Here is an 18,963-nt window from a genome sequence, read left to right on the forward strand (position 1 = left end):
AGTGGAGGTTGTGTCAATACTGTCCAATTTATAAACTAAAAAGACAATACTTCATATTTATACTTTAGTCTGAAATTGCTATTAAGAAGTATTAATCAATACTCTTATCTGATTCCCACAGTGCACAGTTTCAATTTCAAATCAATAACAACAAAGATATTTCAGGTTAAATATCAATCTTAACAACATGATATTAGACGCAGCAGTTAACAATTCAAGAATGTTACTTAACGCTTTGAAAAGCATAAAGAGTTGGCAAACCCCAGTGGTAAATGGTCCGATGGTACCAAAAACCATCATAGCTTCTATTCTGATACAATCGCATCAGAATTCTATCATTTTCCCACTTCCTTTAACGGTATAAAGGGCTTCACAGTGAGGGGGGCGAGCAGGGGCCACAAATTTTTCCAGGGGGACCACAGGGGGTGAAAAAAAAACACCACTGGGGTCACAGTGGTTCATTTAGTTAGACGCTTGCTCACTAACCTGAAGGTCCAGAGTACAATGCTAGTAAATGTCGACATGTATCACATTTATCAACCCAGTTTCCTCTTGTCAGTGTTGCCGGTCAGAGGGGCTGACATGAAAAAAGTGTCTTGACAAATAAATCGAGATGCCATATACTACAATGATCTCTTGACAGTTGGAAATAAAAAAATCGTAGTCCTTGCAAACTTTCCATCATTGTACACTGCTTGGCATTACTCACATTCAATAGTCTATTTGAATGCAGGGAAGTAAGCCCTAAACACTATTTCAATTCAAGATATAAGTCTCACATCCTACTGCACCAACACGCGTGTTAAACTTCATGATTAGTCATTTAAGCTGAGTAAAATAGACCCATGGCGGTTACATTGGCATAAATACACCGGGCGAGTTGAAAAAATTAAATAAATTGGCAAAGCGTCCATTTAACAAAACACGGTGCAAGTGCAAGAAAATACAGGTCGAGATGGCCCTCAGATCTAAGTCTTAAAATAACTCTACTGTTTGTTTGCTAATCTTTTGTTATGTCATGGAAATCGTTCTCCGTTGTTTAAATATTGTGTTTCACATCATCAATTGAATATCTATCATTCAGTCTTTGTTCGATTTCTGAGCAGTCTGAAAAAGAACATCACATTTTCAAATTTCTTTTGTTCAAAACGTAAATCATCTCTAAAATACACAAGCTTTTTGTTGACACGCACACAGAAAACACAGAAATTTGAAAAATAATAGTTATGTGAGATATTTGAGGTTTGATAATAGTAAAATAATAAATATCCTCTACCTTTAAAACTGGTTTCTTTACACCAATTAAATCACACAGTTTATTTCTGGTGGGAAGAATTTCTGGTACTGGTAAATCCCTGGAATAAACAGAAAATAATACATTGTTAAGATATATAAAGAATCTTTTAAAGGCAATATATAGCAATGTTCAACAACTTTTAAAGAATCAGGAGCCTTATACTCAAGAACTAAATAAAGCCACAGCTGTACTACTATATATTCAATGGCAGGGACATGATTCAGGGACATTGACCGTGAATATTTGCTATTATGGTTTTGCAAATATATTTTACAGATTTTCTTTTGTTTTATGTGTATCTAGACCAATTGAAAATAATTTCTTTTACTTATTAAATCACAAACTTTTTTCTTGATAACGCCGTCTATATGAGCATGTGTAAATTCAATTTACATTTTTTAAAACAAGAAAACAAATACCTAAAGGTTTACAAAGGTCTGTTGTACAAAGATTTCAAGATAAATACAACCCTGGGTAAATCTCCCTTTACTGATTCAGTAACTTTAATTCATTCATCTACGTATTTTATAGGGCTGCAACAATTCTTGAAGTTGCCATTCGATACACTATACGATACTGATCCAACGATACAATTTATTGCGATAATTATTTTTTATTAATTAAAAATAGTAGAAAGTTGTAAAATTACTAACAAGTTTGTCACTGTTAAGCACTTGAGAACATTTACAAGTAAGGAGTTGTGAAAAAAAATCTCAAACTTCAAAGGCAGACATGATTTTTGCAAATTATGATGTGAAAATCATAATTGGAATATGAAAACATGACACAATTTCTTAAACACACAAGGATTCTGTGTCATTTCGTATTAAAGGGGGCTAAGAATTAAGGCATTACGATTATTTTTATCGAACACAAGGCATCAAAAAGGAGGAAAGAATCGCAGTTTATCTATTCATCCGTGAATCGTTGCAGCCCTTGTATTTTGACCTAACAATTCGAGAAGATCTGAATACTTACCAGTTTGTATCACAGAGAATAGATTGGACTTCTTCACTAACATCTTCATCAACAAAATCATACGTCAATAAAGCTTCATATAATTTATTAGCTGTGGTCTTCCTGACTCGAGGATATTTAAAACATAGAAACAACATCAACTGGAACAGAGCCTTCTCTCTTACTTCACCTTCAAATTGTAACAACCCACAAAACCTATAATAAATATTTCGATCACTTTAATTAAAATGCACAATGGAAATAAACACTGATTTTCCGAGGATATTGACTCAAGAAATCTTGATGTAAATTTGTCAAAAAAAATTATTAAGACATTTTTTTTAGCTTTTCTAGCTTCCTCCTTCCAATTTTCAGTCAGATGTCTGTGATCCTGTAATTATAGAAATGCTTCATGCAACATCTGCTAGTTATATATGATTGCTTTTGCAGTAGCTAAGACAAAAAGGCTCATTTTAGTGGAATTGCATGAACCACAGGCAAGCATTGAAATCAAATACCGAGCTACAAGGTACACTGTGGCTTCTATTGCATACATCAAATATCTAATTCATTTTACTTACACATCAGCACTAGCCATCAATTTATTCAAATCACCAGATTTAAATTTTTCATTTTTAACACATTCACATAATAACACAGGAATCTTACAACTGAAAATATTTAAAAAAAAAATTCATAAATTTGGATAAGCGAAAAATGAACTACACTAATCTCTGGATCTTTGCATCTCAAAACACTTTTCAGTTTGTTTTGTTCAATGAATCTAAATAAGATGAGATACCATTAAATGGATAAGTTTACAGTAATATGAAATTCGTTGCTCTAAATTGCAAATAACCGGTTCTAGAGTCTAGGGTGATAAATAATAATAATGCAATACAATAGTATTAACGTATCAGATAAATGGAAAGGGCAATTAACTAAAATAAGAAATTTTTTGGACCAACTGCCAAAAACAAGTACTGGAGTCTAGAGTGGTAAAGACAATATTGATGAGAAATAAGAGACTACGCTTTTTAAATGCAATGATATGCAAACATGAATCATACTGAAATAGACTCATGTATCTAAAGTCAACACAAATTCTTAACATGTCATCTTTTTTGTGTACAATGATGATAGGAAAATGAAATGATGTACTTACTCTGGTAAAGATAGATAAGATTCAATACAACCATTAGATAATATCTGATCTGTCATCTTTAATAGAGGTGTGGTTACTCTACAATAGAATAGTGATATATTAACTTCTCAACTATTCTAAAATCAAGTTGTTTTTTTTTTTTCATTGTATCATTTATTCTTACATTCTGTATCTGTATCTGTATCTGTATGAATACGTTGAAAAACCACTTCTGGCATATAATCAACAGAAGGGAGGAGCACATGTAAAATTATTAGTCTGAGTGGAAGTGCGATTTAAAAATCCCCACAGATTTTGCTAGGACTTGTTCGTCCTGTATGTGGTCTATAATTGTACTGGGTAAATAAGAGTTCTTGAGTGTTTCTGTTTTTCCGGTAATGGTTTGGAATTAACGACTTTTGTTGGTTACACTATTTAAATAACACATTAATTCTGACATTTCATAATAGTAACAGAATTTTATTGCTTCAAAACAAAAAAGGTTAAATTGAAATAAGATAAATTTATTTGTTGCGCTGATATTAAATTGACCGTTGGGTGGTCTCTCAGCAATGATTTACCACGACTGTCATACTATCAAATGCATCAAATGATATAGAGATAGAGAAAACTTATGACACAAGAGTTCACTAATCAAAGATCACAATCACTCACCTCTCAACTTTGACAAAGTCTTTATAAATTTGAACCAAGACATCACAGAAATGAGCTAGTTTATTTTGATCTTTCTCTATTTGTCGTAAATAATTAAACAATGACTGACTAGAGTTTTGAACCTAAAAAGAAACAAAAGATTATACTTGAAAACAAATTTTTTGAGTAAATGTGTAACTACTTTAATTTTTCAATCAAAAAGCAGTTTATATAACATGGTTTGCTCATGCTGTAAAGAGTACCTGTATAAATTCGTTGTCTGTATAAGGAGAATGGTTAAAGGGATTTTGACATCAGAAATTTTCTTCGATTGAGGAGGATTTAAAGGCACAGCACCAGATTGCCTAGAAGAATAAAATCTAAAGAATACTTCAACATACGACCATACTTATTATGCGCATAATTTCATCCATAAACTATGACATCACGGTCCAGGCACATAGGGTAAGACAAAAACTTACTAGAGATTCTGTTAATCCACCAACACTAACACAAGTACCTAATAACACATTGTACGTAAAGGTAGGTAACTCTAACAGCTTAACAAACAGTGGAAATGTATCTGACGGTGCAGCCCAGTTGATATTCTCAACACAAGTACTGAAACAATATAAGAAAAACTAACATGATAATCAATCAACAAGAAGGAGAGGAGCTCTGTCTTGCTAGTGACAGCTTGCACATTGCTTTTTTTTTATTGAGCTCACATTCAACAAAGTCTTTAGGCCAGGACTAGTTAACAGGTTGATGAATTTCACCAGGGAATCACCTACCTATTGGTGTGTAATTAATATACCAAATAAAGAGGGACAACCATGATTAATTCAGAATGGTGTTTGTCAAATTTACATCTTTAAAGGAAATAAATAACATGATATCTGCAGGAATGACTAAATGTAATCATTCCTTATTTGATACTCACCTTGGAAACAGTTTTAATAAGAACTCTCTGTGTGGAATGTTTGGTATATTTGGTCTGTAAAAACAAAGCAAAACAAACCACTTTTGAAAACAGATAGATGGAAATTGCACTCATGTTTATAATTCCTTCAATAAAAGTATTTGGAAACAAGTCACATTTAAGCTTTTATTTGGGTCAAAAATTTGTACAGTATTACAATATAATGGTAAGATATGATGATGAATACATTGTATAATTGTTAATATAATGCACACCTCTTTTACCCTCAAGTAAATCAACAAGTTGGCAGACTACAATATTGAACAGTGATATCCCATATTCAAAGATTCTACCATCCTTAAAATCAAATGAAATGAATGGAGTTTTACGTCCTACTTTTCTGCACCATGTGGGTTAATGACGGTCTACCATCCTTAAAGAGATTAACTATTAACTTACTTTAAATGTAAGAGTCTATAGAATATGTATCCAGCATGAGCTCTTGTTCTGTCTATTTTCTCACAACATTGTTGTATTAAACATTGGAACATCATCTTACATCTATAATATATACAATTCATATTATGTTTCTTGTCACATGACAGTAAAGATACTCATTCATACTAATCGAGACCACAATATGACCATACTAAACTCAATATATATTTGGAATCATCAAGTCTAATTTACCTTACCATTTATTGCTCAAAGAAAAGGGCGTTAACAACTGCAGCAATGGAGCAGTTTTATGTTATGAAAATAAAACTTACATATCAGCAGTTAATAAATCAGGTGAACTATTTACAACTAATGTTGATACTTCTAGTAAACCTGACATACTCGCCTCCCTTACCCTAAAAAATATGAAATGTAGTTTAACATAAAACTTTCCTGATAATCATTGAGATAATAAAAGAGAGCAGGAGAACTTTTCAATTTTCAATCTTTCAGTGGAACCTTGAAATAGAAATTAGAAAGTGTGCGCATTTTATGTGCCCAATTTTGGGTACAAGAGAAGGCAAATCCAATCTAATGACTTACCATGCACCAACATCACCTCTACTATCTAGAGTATAATCTAACATGGCTATCAAATAAGCTTTGTATATTGCTGGTAGATTGTGTTTATTAATTACACTGTTACTATCACCTTCTGTATATATACCAACAGTATTACATATACTGAAATCAGAAAATTTCAAATTAAAGGATGACGATAACTCATGAGGATAATAACAGTTTATATTTGGAAAGAATTACAAAATAATTATAAAAATCATAACCATTAAATCAAGATCATTCAAAAAATGAAAACCTTAAACATCAAAACCTGGAATTCAAGCTGAAAAGGATCTTATAAACCACATGGACCTAGGTCAAACTTAGCACTAAGATATCCTAGAAACAGTGTTAGAAGTTAAAACCCAAGGACATTCTAGCGCTTAGATCTTTTAAACCAGAATAATGAGTAAAGATGACTTTCATAAGACTAAGGCAATAAATATCCCCATACCTTGTAATAGCCTTTAAAGCATCCCGTCTAGATTCTGCCATGACTTCTTCTCCAGTGTTAATTTTACTACTAGATATTAAACTATCTAATACAGGCTTTAAATGATTCTTTAACATTGATTTAGGTATAGCTCCTAGTGCGAGGCTAAACCCAGATCTGAAACACGAAAAAGATTTAACATCATTCCTTTAAGATCAGCTGATACTAATGTAGTTTGTTAGCTTGGAATTTATATCAGTACACCAGATGACAACATTTACTTGGGTCTGGAAACTGAGCTTCATTTCAGTTAATGTACTTATTAATGCTCTTTTACCATATGATTTCTAAAGTACTTTTGGGAAATTCTTTCTCCTTCTTTTAGTTCGAATTAGTGTCCCCTTCAGCAAAATTGATAACAAAGATGCTTGATCCTAACTCATAGATAGAAAATAAGATTATGGATCTATAGCAGGTATCTTATAAGTTTTAGAGTTAACAGTAATTAATCATACCTTGTTGTTTGAACTGAGGATTTCAGATGATTGATATATCTTTTTAACACTTCATCTGCAATGTATACAGAAACAATAAAATCATTATCCACATTCAACCAAAAATTTGCACTGGCACTTGGAATATAATAAATGCTGATTTTTTGTGAGTGGAGTGCAATAGTGCTCAAGTTCATTCAGATAATACAATGTTGTCCAGTACATTTTCATTATAAATAAATTGTCCCTCGTCAAACTAAAAACCTTTTCTCTCCCTCTTGCATTTTCTCGTCTCCCATTATCATAACTCCTTCTTCTCAGACCTCAATTACATTCCTAGCAGATGATTTTATTACAATAGGCAAACTGTGCAATGCACTTCATTACAATAGGCAAACAGTTCAATGCACTTTATTACAATAGGCAAACAGAGCAGTGCACTTTATTACAAGAGGCAAACAGAGCCATGAAATTTATTACAATAGGCAAACAGAGTAATGTACTTTATTACAATAGGCAAACAGTACAATGCACTAGTTGTTCATCTCACTACAAATCAGTATTTTAAAACAAATACATACCTTGTGTTTGCTCTGACTGTGGTGTTTTAACATTGGTATAATATTCTTCTATCATACATGGTAGAGCTAATACAGCACAACCCTACAATCATCAATCATAATTTTTGGATAGTGAAACCCAAATAGGCTGCCATATTACTCTACTTTGGGTTTTGCTTAATCAAGAAACAGTCTCTACATGACATGCTTTGATTGGTAAAAAGAATGTAATCAGAACAGGAATGTGATAGAAAACTTACAATAGTGACGAAAAGTATGAGATAAAAAAAAGAAACAAAATCTAATCTTAATTAATACAGTTCAATAACTAGAAATATTAAAACAAAACTTGAATCATGTTACTCAGAGTTTCACACAATGGCATCTTCAGACAACTGACCAATTTTAGCCTGAAGTTGGATAAGTAGAACTTCTCAAGTCTACAATTCGAGACAGATCAATAATTATTTTATTCTGCCTAATAATTAAACAGACTGTTCAGGATTATGTTTTGATTTGAACCTGGTTGTGGACTAACTATACCTGTATTTCTGGATCTATATGTAACAAACAATCATCTATAATATCTTGCCATAGATCTATAACTGGTAAACCATGGTAGGGTAATTTAGACAGAGATAACATCTTGATTAGACAGCATACTGAAATAATAAAAAATTCACTTAAAGCATATACATAAATACAAAATATATCAAATGCAATGTCTTGGATAACAAGTTAATGCTTAAATTTTGGTCATAGCCCAATCAAAATATATCAAGGAAATCAAGAAAAAGAAGACCTATGTCCATAAATAACGACTACATCGGCTATATATACGCTCTTGAATTAGAAATTCGGGTCTTTCGCATCATTAGATAATTTCTTAATTTGATAATTAAGTTATTACCTGCTTTTCTCATCAGATCAGCTCCAAGACCTTTGAATAGATTAGCTTTCTGTAACTATAATATAAAATATACATTAGTCTGGAAATAGTCTATAATCTCAAATAATTCATACTTGCCAGTCCTGTTTTATCACTATGGTTACTTCATGTCCAGCTCATTGACTTCATTAACTTGAGGAATTTTGACTTAAAGATTGTGACAAGGGTGGGTAAATGTAAGTTTTCTCCAAACTTTCTCCATATCAACGAGATGTCATCTGGGGTGTACAACAATAACAGAAAATATTTTACCTGTCCAGCTATGTTCATCAATCTATCTCTTGATGTAACATCAACAATGTCTTCTAATTTTCTAGAGAAAAAAATAAAATCATAGGATATATCTTTTTAGACACATTCATACCATTCCCAGTAGTTGTAACCTGCAGAATGAAATAATTCCAGTAAAAGATGGCAATGTGTTTTCTGATAAAAAGTATAACAGGCTTTTTTCAAAAGAGAAGGAAAGCAAATTAAGAGAGAATTCTTTTATAGCCTTTACCTTTATATGTTTTTTACATTTTAACAATAACTGGACACAATTATATAGATAACAATTACTTTAATAAATAACTTGTGACGTTTCAACGATGATGATTTCGTCTTTATCAAGCAATGCCATTCAAGGAAGTTTTTATCAGCAAAGAAATATTCTCTATATTCAAATATAACTTACTTATTGTCTTTGGTAGCATGTTTATATAAAGAATAAGTAACTTGAGCTGCAGATAAGACAGCCCCATGTCTCATATAGAGGTCTATAGTGGTGATTTTATCTAATATAGATGGTAAAGCTGAAATATAAAATACGATCATCAGACTTTGTACAAAAGTAAGTGTATGGATAGATTTCTATGAAGGTCACTTTTCCCTCAACAGAAATTTTGCGAAAAAGTTACCAAGAAGTCCTATCATAAAATTTAAAGTCTTGAAATATGAAAGATAACTTTATTTGAAATTTAGTCAAATTATCTTAAAAATTTCTGTCCATTACCAAGATTCTATTGGTGATATATTAATCCATATAAGAATTAAAACTATTCCTAAATACTAACTAGAGTACTGTTATACATCACATTGAAATGTATTGTGGTCTTAAGATATCAAAAGTGCATCAAGAGTTATCTCCCTTGGGAGAGTCATTGAGGGCCTGAATAAAGATGGTGGTCTGGATATCATCTGTTGTATTTTATCTTTGAATCAAAGCCATCCTGGAAAACAGTCCCGAACAAAACAGTACTTACCAGTTTCGATCATATATTCTGGGCATTTTTCTGTTAAATTATGTAAAGCTTCACTTGATAATTCTCTTATAGCACTGTAATTGACAGAAAAATGTGGAGTTTTACACCCTGTATTCCTGCTAAACTGGACCCCTATTGTGTTGGCTGATCGCTGCCCTAACAACAGGTATGGCCTTAATCTCAGAATCAGAAATCTGACCACAGGATTTGCCGAGAAGTAGTCTTTTTGGAGTTGATAGTTAGGAAACCCAATACGATACTATAGTGTATGACGTGAATTTCGTCCAATCAATGCCAAGATAACAATAGCTTAAATAGTGGCCAGTCACAATCCTGCTTCTTATTAAGGCTAATGAAGGTCTGACATTGATCAGTTATCATACTAAATAAACAATATTAGCTGTGTGGAGACTCTTGCAAGTTGTATCAGGTGTTCCAATTGAGTGATAATACCCTGCCACTAAAACTCCACCAAGTTTATGGAGTTGGGCACAGGAACATTTTCCAGGTGGTGTGTGACTGAATCATAAATATATAAAGATCAGAACTGACCTGTCCCAATGTGATATTTTAATATTAATCAGATGATCAACTAGATGGTGAGTATATTCTGGAAACTGAGCCACATACACACTGAAACAAACAATACATCTCTTATAGGTATTAGAGGGTGGGAGCCAACACCGGACGGACTCTCAGAAGCACTGACACAGGCATAATATTTCTGACCTTGAGGAGGATTCCAACCTACAGTACCTAATCGCCTAGCAGAAGAGATGTAGTCCAAGAATGATATTTGTACTCAGCCAAGTCCACTTCATTTTGAGGTAAACAGAAAGTAATTGACCTTCTATAATGTATTTCTTAATTCCTAATAACTAATCAAAATTGTTGTTTCATGATTTCAATATCCAATTCAAAAGTAACAACTTGTTAATAGTTTCAATTGGCTACGGCGTCCGATGCATTTTCTTTCCATAAAGTTACTCACATCTATATCATAGGCTTCAATACTAGCTGTCTATCTAGAATCCAAATTTATTTCCATTTCTAAAAGCAAACTATTTTGTAACCAAAACCGTCCACAATTCATCAATTACTATACTTAAAACCAAAAGAGGTTTAAAGTTTGAGGCTATTCTCACCTGATTTCTAGAAAACAATGAGATCTGTTTCCAACAGCAAAATAATCAGCTGTAGTCAGTATATCAATACCATGAGGAAATATTCCCTGCAATAGACATATATTACTGTTAGATTTTAGAATGCTAATAAAAACACGTTAAGTTCTGCCACAGCAACCAATAATAAATTGATTAAAGGCTCTTGAACGATCAAATAGTGGTCCTATTAATCTTTCTTCATTAACATATATACCTCTGCTTCCTTTTGAAGGCTTTCAATAAACATTAAGCTATCAGACTCTAATAGAGAAATGTTTAAGTAATAATATTGTGATATTGTAATTGATCTATATTACCTGTCTTCCAACATTTTCTTGAAAGGCAGCTGAGGCAGCTCTTCTGACATTGACCTCTCTATCAAATATAGTCGCTAATATTAACCCACTGGAAATATAACACAGAATACCATTAGTGATTAAGTATAAATATTGATTGGAGCATTTATCATGTTCGGTATGGAATATCTAATACCTAATACCACTTTGTGACTGGATTTGTATCTATTTAACAGAGTCCACTTTGTAAGTAACGATAATAAAATGCCTATGGCTGTTCTGTGTAGAATTTTTTTTAGTTCAGAGCTAAATTATTGACAGGTAAATTGAAAAGATACTAAAGCAATTTATGTATGAACAGCGTACTCTGTGAACTCAGAGATCTGAGAATAACGACAATCCAATTCAACATTATTTTCAAATTTTTTATCCTTCTTATATCACATGAAACAAATTTGAGTATGTGGACACTCTGTAGTTTCCAAATTCCGACTCTGACTTCAAATGGCACAAGCAGAAAAAGAATGATAACTCACTTAGCTATTTGGTTGACATAAGGTTTCAACTCCTCGGGTTCATAAGCTCTAGCAAACGACCAACAAATATAACAGGCAGCATCTCGAACATGGGAACCTACAGAAAAATTCCCTTTTCTTTCATCATAGGCTAAAGCTTTTAATACAACCGGAACAACTGTAAGAAAACACAGTACATCAAATTCATCTTTGTGTGATAGCATCAAAGCTTGGAATATGACAGGCCAAAACATACCTCTTCCTGTATGGATTTATCACCTCTTCATGGCATCCCATAAGTACTCAGAGAAAAAATAATGATTACTCACACAGCCATAACATAAAATGTTCAATTTAAGGATCTTGAAAGATAATGGTGAAAATTTAGAATATTTTTTAAAAAGGTGAGAGACTAATAAAAATCATAAAACTATGATATCTGTGGACATTAATGTAGAAGCCATCAAGGAAAATACCTGTGGATAATCTGTCAGGTAAGAGTAAACCTCTTCTACCTAATTCTGCTAGAGCTAAACAGCCTGAAATAAAAATATAGATGTTACTTTATATTGTTAGTAAACAATGATCTTTAGTCTTAAAACTTTCTAATTTTCTCCCTGATGCAAACGCATAACATACTGATCCCTTCCTAGAACAACTTGGCATATCTATCCAACTTAAATCAAACCAAAATATCTGAAAGATGTCTATTATTTAAGACCAAAATAACATCTAAGGACTTTTGCAACAGCTATGTCATACAATGTTTAGTTTTAGTGGAATTGCAGGATCTAAAGATGACTGACTGAAAATTGGAATGACTGCGTTTTAATGCTATCGGTGTCTAAGATACAGACAAAAAGTTAAGAAAACCTTCTTTTTAATCTAATAAAATACTAACCCCCATGCCAAGCTCCATCAGTTTCTTGTAGAGTAAATAACTGAAGAGCTGTTTCTACAACTTCATCTGCTAGAGTTCTAGTTAATCTACCAGTTACACGGCCAATACTAGAAATATATTCATACTTATATCATAACAACACAATTCTCTTATACACAAGCTCAGAGCACTTGCATTCCCAAAAATATATAAGAACTATGGAGTTGAGGCTATGAATTCTAAATCGGTTCTAAATTCAAACCCTCCGACCCCGCTAAAACTAATTGCACCCTGGGCCAGTACATGTTTCAGACTACTACTACTCACCCTTTAGCAGCTGACCATCTGACTATCGTGTCTCTATCTTTTAACCCTTCTAGTAATTCACCTGTTAAATATAGAATAACAGAAGTTATCTTGACATGTATTGTATGTGCAGTGCACAAGGCTGCAACAGCGGGAAGGACCTTACTCTCTCTGAGTGAATCTCTCTAGATCTGCCAATTAATTAAAACTCTGGCCACGTATTCTCAAAACGATCTTAGTGCTAGGATGTCTCAGAATCATTGTTAGAAGATAAGAACCTAGGACATCCTAGCGCTAAGATGGTTTTCGAGAATGAGTGGCCTGGAGACTGCATATTTTGTTAAATTTTACAGAAAGACAGAAAAATTTACCAAGAATTTCTTCCACATGTTCAGGAACTTCATCCTCTTCATCTTCCTGATCAGCCGGTATTGTCTGACTGTTAGTGATGGAGGTCGTATTACTTGATGTGGACTGTAGATTATTAGTAAGACTTCTATTACCTCGATTATATCTACAAATAATTTCAAATGATTAATTCAAATCAGAGGAACATTACGAGGCTAATTAGGGTAGATTATTAAGGGAATTGTAAAGAAGTTTTCTAGTGTTTGTATGTTCATCTGGTATGATTATTAAATCACACCTTTCTGATTTCTAGAAAAACTTGAGAAATATGAGACTATTATCGCAAAATTTTGTTTGGATCGAATCAGAATTAACACCCATACAAACCTCCATGATATAACTTGCGATTTTAGAAAAGTTAAACCCAGTCTTTGAATGACTTTAATGGCTGTTTTACGTAGTATAGAGTTTGGTTTTTCTTTTAGATTACATTCAGATATTCCTTCTAACACATCAGGAGCTGGAAGAGATTCAGGTTCACAATTGCATTAGTTGTCATGTGCTAATAATTAGATCCCAAAAATACGGATCTAATTGAAGTAATCTAAATTCCAAAAGTTTGTAAGATAGGAGAATATGCATCAGTATAAAGACTCTTAACTCCAATGAGATAGCAAAACAAGAACTGATATTTTGGGGGAACTGGGGCTGAACATGCTCTACCCCCTTGCCTCTTTTTCCCAAATTAGATATCATTTTAACATTTAGAGAGAAAAATCTTTGAGCCTTGACAATCCTGTGGCCACAACTCAGACCTACCACCGAATGATTCATAGAAACACCAATGTGGAGCTCATCTAATGAGAATTACGATATCCTCATTTCATCAGAGAGATAGTGTGGTAAATGACTGATTTATCACCAAGCCTTATATTGAAAGTTATAAAGCTAAATCTCACCATATTGAAGCATATCTTCCCTTTTACCATGTTTATATAATAAAGCTATAGATGATAATATACCACATGTTATATTTATACCAATCATTGTCTCACCTGAAATTATTCAATGGAAAATATATATTCATTGAGTCAAATGACATCTTCTTTAAGGGATTGCAAAGAGGTTTTCTATATGTTGTTTGTATCAGGGGCACTCAGGGGAGTAACAACATGTTTCAGGTTCGATTTTAATGTTTCTTTTCAGATGGCTACTATTTTGGTCTGTTCTGTTCTTTAAGTTAAACATTGATGATGTAGAAATCACAAAAAATCTGATAACACTTACAATCTGCTTCTTTGATAGTCTTCATAGCCCAGTCTAGAAAGGGAGATAACTTCACTTTACTGACGTCTGGTCGAGATAGAAAATGACTCAACATAAAGGCTGCAGCATCTCTACATTTATCTATCACATATAAGTAGCTCTGAAAAGAAGAAATAAATTATTTTCATAATGTATAGTTGCTAATATAATGCACAAGTATCAAAGACAGTGAATCAACCAAATTTTGATTTCATTTCATTACAGACATGACATAACCCTTTATACAATGCCCTCAAAGATAATTTGAGATTTTCTAGCATCATGATAATCATTAATGTAGGATTACTATTTTCACCATTTGAATGCCAATTTATCTAAATATTACTCAGACTTCAAATCATTTTTGTAAGCAACAACACTGAGGCCCATTTGTCCAGTTGTCCATTATTAAAAAACAGCTCTCAAAAATATTTTGTCTCTCTTTGAGTGATCAAATAACAAGACTTAAGTAGAAAACAATTCTTTGTTGACTGAACTCAAAGCCGTTCTTATGATTGTTCTTACTCTTGTTTCCTATACAAGACATGCATGATACATTATGATAATTAGAAAATCAGAATTAGAAATGTGGCGTTACCTGACCAATTTGATAGATTCTGTCCATGATTGGTTCTTTCTGACCGGCTTGACCTTTGACATCTAACCTTGTGAGGTCAAAGGGTATTTTACACAACATGGACATCCATAATAATAAAACATATCTGGTTTCCCAACACTGCAAAGGGAAAACATAAGGATGGGAACAAATTATTAAGAGCTGTAGAATAATAAAGGCCATTTTAAGTAGTGACAACAAGAATTACTTTAAAAAATATATAAATATAGTATCTGTGGTTACCGTAAAATCTGTAGGATTCTGTTTGATCAGTAACGCCATTACAGGTTCAACATCCACTACTTCATGTGGAAACAACCGCAAAACAACCTTATATCCTCGCATCTACAATATCAAAATACATTACATTATCAACAAATTATGTTTATCAATAAAATATGATATTGTCAGTTTAAAGTTGGTGTTTGAAAGAATTTATGATCATAATATCAAACTTGAACTTAGAGGCACAGTCATAATTGTAAACCATGTATTGAATTTGGGTTTTGTTTTCATCTGTTTTCTCATGTTGCACTTTTTTAAAACTATGCTTACTTCATCTATTCAAATAAATTCTTTTTTTTTTTCATTTTGAAGGAACTGTTTCAAAATAGTATTTTAGAATTTGAAGAACCTACTTTAGTAATGAGGTAAACATATTTAAATGCTTCATTTATAAGATCGGTTGGTGAAGAAACATCTCTAGTTATCTTTAACAATTCCAACAATAGAAATTCTGAAAAATAAAGTTAAATCAATAGGTCAAGCTGATATCTTCCATCAATTTAAACTTTCATACTCAACAAAGTACGAATTTGCCAGGAGGGGTATGTACATACCTTTGAAACTGGTATGTCAACTTGACATCTCTATCACAAAGTAACCATGCAATTCTGTTTATTAGCTAACTTTTAAGTAATATCTCTAAGACAAATTGATATTGCAATTGAAATTATACTAAGAATAGGCTACTTGTGAAATGACAAAAAAATAAATTCAATTCTTACCAAGGTGTGAATCAATTAAATGTGGTTGTTCTTGATATAGATCAACAATATCTGCAATAAAATTAAACACAAAACATAACATAAGCTTTAACTATAAGAAGAACAAACATTGCTGACTTTAATCTCAAAATTCAATTGACTCTTTGTCCTATCATATTCTGGGAAACTGGCACTCATGAACTAGCTATACATTTTGTTTTGGATCATCAAAGACATATCAATTCATTTGACTGTGATGCTAATAAATTTTTTCTAAATAGGAATTATAGGCTATGAGAATTTGTTAATCCTCACTGACGGACCATTGGCATTATGTTTCTCAGTCTACGCAAAATATATATATATCAAATGGAAGGGACAACCAACAGAATATCATATCCATGTACTTGTAGTCTACAAAATTTCAAATGTAGTCTACAAAATTTCAAATGTCACTGTTAAATGGATATCATTTCCATATAAATATGACAGAGCTGAATGGAGACATAGACTTGTTGTTTTTGGTTGCAGTTGGCAAATTACAGACACACAACATAAAAACTTACATGTGAATCGCTCAATGGATATCTCACGACTTGTCTGTTCACGGTATGTCTCTGGTAGTTTGGAGATTATATTTCTAACCTCTTCAATTTCTTTAAATTCTTCCAAAAAACAATCAACCTTTTCTGAATCATCATTTTTGTCACTGTTTGTTGACACTTTATCGACGGCCATTTTTCCTTAGTTTCTTTGTATTTCAGAGTTATCTCCCTTTGTGAAATTAATCCGAAACATTCGTCTGTTAATAATTACGAAAACCAAAATACTGCAGATGCATTTCCGTTAAATTTTAAGTTATTTGTGTAAAATACATAATTTATCAATTTGCTAAGACTTTTGGTCAAGTAAATTGAGCATGTATATTTATATTTGATGATCAATTTTGTATTTATTCGGTGGGTTTCAATTTTTTTTTTAATATTCGTTTTTTTCTGAGATTTTTCACTTGTTCGCGAATGACTATAAGGCTAACTCTCCACAAAGGCCGAGGATATTCGCCACCCGGGTGGCAAACAATTATTCGCCACCCTCATTTTTTATTTGCCACCCGTTTTTAAAACTTTAATTTCTCTAGAGACTGACATTATTAGCTGTGAAGGCTATAGCGTTACATGCATTATAATGTTTTTTTTATGTTCATTAGAAACGCTTTTTTGCAATTCCTTTCATAAAAATGTACGAAAATAACATCTACTTATAATTGATAATCGCTGTCCCATTGGATGGCTATTTATAGTCAACCGGTGTAAAGTCAATTTGGCCACCACTTTTTTGAATCACTTCTATGAAATTTAGTCTCGATATTCATGTCACCTACAAACCTCACGTGGCTAAGCATTTGTTTTTTTTTAAGCCCGGAAGCGTTTTTTCATGACATTTCCCGGCAAATTTAAGGATTTTTTATATAGTGTGTGGGAGATCCCACCCTTTGAAGATTTTTAGAATCGGATTCCCAAAAACGCGAATTCCTGACATTCCCTCTTAGTTTAAGAAAGCTGGAACAAAAGCTGAGGGTGGTAAAAAAGACCTTAGGGTGGTTAACAAGAATTGTCGGTGGTACACAAGAATTGTGAGTGGTAAACAAATATTGGGGTGGTATACAAGATGTGAGGGTGGTGAACAAGAGCTGGAAGTGGTAAACAAGAACTGCGGGTGGTGAACAGGAACGGAGGGTGGTAAACTAGACCTACGAGTGGTAAACAAAGACCGAGGGTGGTAAACAAGAGCTGAAGGCAGTAAAGGTTTTTGGGTAGTAAACGGGAGCTGGGTTAATCAATAACATCTAGGGTGGTAAACAAGAGCCGAGGGTGGTTAACAGCAACAAGAGCATCGGCTGGTGAACAAGAGCTTAAGGTGGTTAACAAAAGTTGAAGTTGGCAAACAAGAATTGCGAGTGGTAAACAAGTATTGGGGGTGGTAAACAAGAGCTGAGGGTGGTCAACAAGAGCTGAAAGTGGTAAACAAGATCTGCAGGTGGTAAACAGGAACGAGGGTGGTGAACAAGAGCTGAGGGTGGTAAACAAATGTAGGTTGGTAAACAAGAATTGTGACTGTTAAACTAGACCTACGGGTGGTAAACAACAGCTAGGGTGGTAAAAATAACCCAGGGTGGTGAACAATAGCTGAGGATGGTAAACAACAACTAAGTAGGTGAACAAGAGCTTAGGGTGGCAAACAAGAGCTTAGGGTGTCAAACAAGAATTGTGGGTGTTACACAAGTATTGTGGGTGGCAAACAAGACCTGGGGGTGGTGAACAACAGCTATGTTAATGAAACAAGAGCTGAGTGTGGTCAACAAGAATTGTGAGTGGTAAACAAGTATTAAGGGCGGTAAACAAGTATTAAAGGTGGTAAACAAGTATTAAGGGTGGTAAACAACAGCTAGGTTAATGAAACAAGAGCTGAGAGTGGTAAACAATTAGTTATTCAGGGTGGTAAACAACAGCTGAATGCAGTAAACAAAATTTGGGGTGGTAAACAGGAGCTGGGTTAATGAACAACAACTAGGGTGGTAACCAAGAGCTGAGAGTGGTAAACAAGTATTGTGAGTGGTAAACAAGTATTGAGGGTGGTGAACAACAGCTGGGGTGGGAAACAACAGCTAGATTAATGAAAAACAACTAGGGTGGTAACAAAGAGTTGTGGGTGGTAAACAAGAACTAAAGGTGGTATACAAGAACTGATGGCGGTGAACAACAGCTAGGGTGGTGAACAAGAGCTGAGGGTGGTAACCAAGAACACAGGGTTATTATCACCCGTACACATTACTTA

General features: G+C 33.2%; 1 protein-coding gene across 1 annotated transcript; it reads right to left on the reverse strand.

The window, feature by feature from the left end:
- Positions 1 to 1,080: 1,080 nt before the first annotated feature.
- Positions 1,081 to 16,866, reverse strand: LOTGIDRAFT_156603 (hypothetical protein; the record flags this gene model as incomplete). Its single annotated transcript, XM_009047234.1, has 36 exons — positions 1,081 to 1,107; positions 1,277 to 1,355; positions 2,276 to 2,470; positions 2,836 to 2,925; positions 3,420 to 3,497; positions 4,074 to 4,195; positions 4,535 to 4,673; positions 4,996 to 5,049; positions 5,434 to 5,535; positions 5,745 to 5,828; positions 6,016 to 6,156; positions 6,488 to 6,643; positions 6,982 to 7,036; positions 7,542 to 7,623; positions 8,064 to 8,182; positions 8,431 to 8,485; positions 8,722 to 8,782; positions 9,146 to 9,263; positions 9,714 to 9,787; positions 10,167 to 10,232; positions 10,266 to 10,346; positions 10,859 to 10,944; positions 11,194 to 11,281; positions 11,709 to 11,865; positions 12,164 to 12,226; positions 12,589 to 12,695; positions 12,895 to 12,955; positions 13,245 to 13,387; positions 13,609 to 13,741; positions 14,181 to 14,276; positions 14,509 to 14,647; positions 15,125 to 15,262; positions 15,386 to 15,487; positions 15,781 to 15,878; positions 16,150 to 16,200; positions 16,695 to 16,866. 36 exons carry the CDS (start codon positions 16,864 to 16,866, stop codon positions 1,081 to 1,083), a joined length of 3,612 nt encoding a protein of 1,203 aa, XP_009045482.1.
- Positions 16,867 to 18,963: the final 2,097 nt, after the last annotated feature.

Source organism: Lottia gigantea (genome assembly GCF_000327385.1).
Source record: "Lottia gigantea unplaced genomic scaffold LOTGIsca_11, whole genome shotgun sequence".
Classification (NCBI taxonomy): domain Eukaryota; kingdom Metazoa; phylum Mollusca; class Gastropoda; family Lottiidae; genus Lottia; species Lottia gigantea.